General features: G+C 44.2%; 1 protein-coding gene across 1 annotated transcript; it reads left to right on the top strand.

The window, feature by feature from the left end:
• Positions 1-905: 905 nt before the first annotated feature.
• On the top strand, positions 906-4,868 carry vgll2b (vestigial-like family member 2b). The gene is made up of 4 exons (XM_053336252.1): positions 906-998; positions 1,444-1,789; positions 3,786-4,232; positions 4,633-4,868. Exons 1-4 carry the CDS (start codon positions 912-914, stop codon positions 4,674-4,676), a joined length of 924 nt encoding a protein of 307 aa, XP_053192227.1. The 5' UTR covers positions 906-911; the 3' UTR covers positions 4,677-4,868.
• The last annotated feature ends 989 nt before the right edge of the window (positions 4,869-5,857 follow it).

The raw sequence follows: 5,857 nt of genomic DNA, 5'->3' as shown, positions 1-5,857 counted from the left end.
GTGATAATTTGCCATAGATTTGTGCAGAGTCCCTTTCTCCTCTATGTTGGTATGACCAGTGTATGCAACCTATAGTTGACACCTATGTGTCATTCTGGGAACTCACTAAATACTTTAGATGACTTGAAGGTTTACTTGGCAACCGATGGCTGTTTTAAGACCATGGATACAGTTTCAGCTTGGACTGAGCACAAAGTTTTCAAGTATCCACAGGACATGGAAAGAAATAAAAAGTCACTGAATTGCATGTATCATGTGCCCATTGTCGTGTGGCCAGTCACAAAGTTCAATGACTTCATCGAAATCTATTTGTGTAACTGGATGACATTCTATTTAACCTTTATTTTACACTAGGATGAAAAAATGGTGGACCCATAATTAGTAACAGGATATCACCAGCTTTTCTAGAAAACACCTTTTGTCTATGTTTTTAATCTTTGAATTGAGTTTAGGAAATTTTGAATTAAAGAGTTTGAGCATGATTTACACCTATACCCTTTGACAGAGTTAAGGTTAGGGTTAAATTTTTCACAAATTAATCTCTCATATGCCAGGGAATAATCAATTATTTGCTTTAGTTGTGATTTATGTTGTGGTGGTATTGAAAGCGTTGGCGGTGATGTGAGGGGTGGTGGAGGGCTAGTGAAGGTGGGAGGGGTTGACACAGAGATGTACAGGACAGGACACCCTCATGCTTGCTCCATAACCCTCGCCACATTTTGCTACCGCAGCTGTTGTTGGACACACAGGGAGGACTGGAGTTACTATGTCCAGTCTGGAACAGACTCTTTCTCACTGAACAGCGACCACGGAGCCAGTTTCTCTTCAGAAAAAGAAAAAAACGGAATGTTGTCACTCTCTTTCTCAGCAAGGTCGGTTTCCACAGAATAGTGAAGACACGCTCATCTACCATGAGCTGTTTGGATGTTATGTACCCAGCCTATGGACATTACGCACCGTACGCACCGACTGCTCCTGCTTTCATCAGTAGTTTACAGGTAGGAATTGAGCGAATATGTAGCACTTCCGGTGATATATCTTATTATTTAAATTTTAATAGTGGGTCGATGGGGGTCGATGAGGTGAGGAACAGCTATCGGGGTAGTTTATGCAGCTTGTGCGTAAAGGCAAGTAACCCGATGTTAAAATCGTAAAAATGACTTTTTAAATAATATTCCCGAGTTTAAGTCATTTATCCATATGTTTGTACGTGCAGTGCTGCTATTTGAATTCGCTAATAAACGCCGAAGTCTTTCTTGAACCCAGAAAGCTTATATCTTTCACGCACACACGCACGCGCACATGCCACTTCAGCCACACACAAAGAAAAACATTATGTCAAAATGTATCATAGACAGCTCCAGAACTATCCTCTGCAACACCTGTCTTAACCCTCTCCCTGCTCCTCCCCTACCCCCCCTTCCCCCTCTCCCTCCCTGGCAGGCTCCCACTGGTCTGACCAGCACTTCTCCTCACTGCCGGGATTTTATGGACACTCCCAGGGGTCCTGAGGGGATGTCTGGGGGCCCAGGCACCGGAGGGTCAACCTCCTCCTCCTCTTCGTCTGCATCTTCCTCTTCCTCCTACACGCCTGCAGCTTCACGGCAGGAGGAGGGCCCGAAGGAGAAGCAGGAGGGCCCTGAGGCAGAGTACCTGACATCTCGCTGTGTCCTCTTCACCTACTACCAGGGAGACATCAGTAGTGTGGTTGATGAGCACTTCTCAAGGGCCCTTAGTTCCTACATGGATGGAGAGGGCAAAAGGCGGGCATCAGACCAACAGGGCACAGGTATACTACACATATTTATTTGCAAAAAGTATTTGCACAAACACACAAGTGCTCACCTTTCTTTGTGACTTTCCATGTCCATAATTATTGGAACATGTTTGTCTGTGCAAACAGGATTATAATAGAGAGAATAAACCCAACAATTAATTGAGTGTGTTGTTATGATGAATTCAAATTTTATAAACTATGCAATGTGTGAACATGGGAGAACAACCACCAATGAATTGATTTAATTTAATAATGAGCCTATCCGACTGTCATTGCATCAGTAAAACTGACTTACTCTGATGTTTACAATTAAATATGTGTCATAAGGAGTTGCACAGCCTGATAAAAGTTAGGTTGAATCTAGGTGGTATTTCCCTCGCACCACATCCCTGCAGTTTCATAATGTCCATTTATTTATGTGAGTGCAAGTGCTACAGTTGTCTGTGTGGCATCTTGTGCTTGCTTTTAGGGCCACACAGGGTGAACTGACAGTTTTGCAGAGCACAGCAGAGCGCCAGACAGGTGATGTGATCAGGAGACAGGGGCTGGTTGTTGGAACTGTTGTCCCTTGATAGGTCAGGTCTTAGGGGTCAGAGGTCATGAAGGTCAGGAGCTGTGGGCAGGCAAATGTTCTTCTTTGACTCAAGAGATAGCATTCACAATCTTAAGTATGGTTGGATATTTTTTTTTAAGTTTGCAGACGAAAAATCAGTCATCCAAAAATGATCATATTTGTCTTTGTGCTATGACTTGGCCAATAACAGACACTATGGAATTGAAATGAGTCATGATGTAATTTAACAATTTCCTTTGAAGCAAAAATAGGAAAGCTACTCCACAAAACTAATAAGTTATAATGATTATTATTTATTTTAATAAGTCTATTTCTGTTTGTTTTGTTTTTGCTTTCATTTTTGTTGCACAAGAATGTAAAGTGAAAAAAGCGGTCATTTCCAAATAGTCTGAGGACTGTGTTATTATAATTTACCAGCAACCTGCAGATGTCCCTTGGATATCCATGTAGGGCCTATAGCCTCTACTCTGTCTCTCGGCTGTCACTGTTAGTCTGTTTCCTAGTTCAGTCGGACGTCTTCATTTCGGCACTAACACACACTTCCTGCCCCACAACAGATGCTATGTTTATACATGGCCGTAAGCGCACAGCCTCGCCGGCGTATCCCCTTCAAACATCTCTGCGGCTGCCATTCTGATTCTCGCTCCAGCTCTTGCCCCACAATGGTTGTTCAGTTACTTGCCTGCCTGCTGGTCAGATTTATATATGCTGTGGTCTGTGTGATAGGGGCAGAGGGAAACACTACCTCTCAGGGTGCTGCATGGTGTCTCTTTTCAGAGGAATATCTAAATATAAAAATATACTGCTAAAAACATATAATGGCTCGCTGACATTCTGTCAAGGGCGAGGAGAAGGGGGAGCAGAAAAAACAACAGGTGGGGGTGCAGGAGATCGAGGAGAGGGGCGGTGGGTGCTAGCACAGGGCCAGAATTGCGTGTCTGTGTGTATGTGTGTGCCTGTGCGTGCATATGAGTGTGCTGTAAGACTTTCAGAACTGGGCTGACATGAGAGTGAGAGATGTCACCACAGCAAGTGATTTAAGGCTCCGTGAGCCTTGGGCTCCCTCCAGGTCATAGCTTCTGCCTTATATAGAATTCAGGGATATAGGGACATCTCTTTCTACCTTTCTTTCTGTCACTCTCTTTCTCTCTCTCCCTCTGTCTGCTAGAATGTGGTTGTGTTTATTTCTGTGTCTTGTTGGGGTTAGGGCTGTGTGACAGTATGATCCAATGGGGAAGATATCTGGGCAAGAGGGTGTAGCAGTCATGTGAGTGACATCTACGTTTTAGCATGGGTTACTCCTCTTGCACAGCTCCTGCCTTTCCATTTGTCTCTATAAATCAAGTGATTCACTACACAGTTGTGCAACAGTTCATGACTTTGCCTAAATGTGATAGTTGTTTATCTTCCTTCCCTCAACTCCCCCACCATTAGATACCACCTCACCTAGCAGTCGACGAAGTTTCCCCCCATCCTTCTGGGACAGCAATTACACCTCGTCTCAGAGCCGCTCCCATTGTGAGACGGGAGTGCCTTCCTATTCCATGGACCCATACGCATCAGGGCTACATCCAGGCCTGGCGCACCCACATGCTCATCCTCACCCACACGCTCATCCTCACTCCCACCCTCATCCGCCAGAGAGTTGGGGATACCCTCAGGCCCAGGCTTATGGGCCCCCAAGGCCTCTCCATGAACTGTATTCTCCCTCAGCTTTGGAGCCCCACTACGGGCCCTTGCTCATGCCCACGGTGCGGCCGCCTCACCTGGCTACCTTGCCAAGCCACTATGAAGTGAGCAAGCTAGAGCCCACTGCCTCCTGGCCCAGCCTGCTTCCACCAGGGGATGTCAGTCAGTCGCTGGCCCTCAACATGGATGCAGGTACCTACTCAACCATATCAGGCTTTTGCAAATAGTGTGTGGATATCCAAGTCATACTTTACTTATAGTTTATTTATTTTCAGACCAGTTCAGAACATTTGACTAAATACAGTCATACATCTGTGTAGAGAAACATAACCGGCAAGTCCAGAACAATTTTCAAGTTGAATGCATGATAACAAACTCAAATTTCTGCACTGTACCAGTTTGGCTTCTTTCCTCTCTTAATTTCCTGAACAGACACTCTAACATGTGCTCACACTCACGCATCATAATCATCATAGAGGTGCTCTTTTTCACTCTCTAAAACAGGATGTTTGGCAAAAGTAGGCTCCATGACAACCTATGTTCTGTTGTTCACTGTTGTCCTCCTCATTGTTTCCTCATCCTTTTTTCTCAGGCCTCCAACAGCACAAGAAAGGCAAGGAGCTGTACTGGTTCTAACGAGCCCTTCAGTCACATTGACCAGCCATTACCAGATCCAATTAGTCCCTGGACCTGCTCCGCTATTGAAGCACCGTATCCCTTTATCCCCCCACACACTCCATCCCCATCTATCCACCCCCTTCTCTCTGCTTCTGGCCTCCCCTGCCAGTATACAGCCTTGCTCCAGGTCGACGTGTGTGCACCATGGAGATAAAGAGAGGGAGAGAGAGAGAGAGAGAGAGAGAGAGAGAGAGAGAGAGAGAGAGAGAGAGAGAGAGGGAGGGAAAGACAGTGTCAGTGTCTACAATCTGTTCTGTTGCTCTCTCTTTCTCATCTCCTTCACTATGTCTCTCATCCACTCGCTCTCCTGTCGCTGGCAGTGCAGCACAGACTTTGGCAAGGTGTGAGCCATGGTGACCTGTTTGGACTGGGAAAGACAGGATCACAACAGACTTTTGCAGAGGACAGAGAAATAGAGGGATGAATGGAGGGAAAGAGGAATGAATAGTGGCAAACAGGGATTCCCTCCAATGTCACTGGTTATCTCTGTCTCATGCCTTTTGTGTGGTACTGTGGTTGTCATCATCCACTTATCTGCAGTTCACAAAAGCAACATGCAGCGATAAACAGGGGCAGCAATCATGGCGGTTTATGCTTAGTGACTGTCATCATGATGCCTTTTTGGTTGTTATTATATTATTTTGCTCTCTGAAATAAAGTGTTTCTATTTATTGGTGTTTATGTGCATTTCTAAAATGTTTGATTAGGCCAGTGCTTCTGAAATGATTGTGGTTCAGTTTATTGTGTTTTTCAAAGAGAGGTGATGGTGATGACCATACCACGTGTTTTTGGTGAAGTTTCTGATCCATTTATGAAGGAATATTTTGTGAAGAATGAAGACTATTTCTCAAAAAAACATATCAGACTTTATTCAGTTCAACATCTAATCAGACTCAACGATTGTGTTCTTTCAATCTGACGATGTTCCATTTTAGTGCTTTATTTCTCAGTGTCATTCTTAGATATTTTGAATTTGGTCTTTCTATATGATTATGGGATGTTTCTTGTGTGTCATTTCACATTTTTTGTGTCCAAGGAGATTGTGATGTCAATAAATATTTTTATGGTACATTTTCACACCTCTTAAATGTGTACTTTGCATGTAATTAAACAAATATATCTAAGGTACAGTCATGTAA

The sequence above is a fragment of the Scomber japonicus genome, chromosome 16, assembly GCF_027409825.1.
Source record: "Scomber japonicus isolate fScoJap1 chromosome 16, fScoJap1.pri, whole genome shotgun sequence".
In the NCBI taxonomy this organism is placed as follows: Eukaryota; Metazoa; Chordata; class Actinopteri; order Scombriformes; family Scombridae; genus Scomber; species Scomber japonicus.
The sequence above is the reverse complement of the archived record's forward strand: the minus strand, read 5'-3'. Positions and strand labels throughout refer to the sequence as shown.

Bases quoted from the DNA above. Each gene is read 5' to 3' on its own strand.
- vgll2b (XM_053336252.1), top strand. From the start codon at position 912: ATGAGCTGTTTGGATGTTATGTACCCAGCCTATGGACATTACGCACCG. The intron at 999-1,443 runs GTAGGAATTGAG...CCTCCCTGGCAG, and splicing joins CTTTCATCAGTAGTTTACAG to GCTCCCACTGGTCTGACCAG. The intron at 4,233-4,632 runs GTACCTACTCAA...CTTTTTTCTCAG, and splicing joins GGCCCTCAACATGGATGCAG to GCCTCCAACAGCACAAGAAA.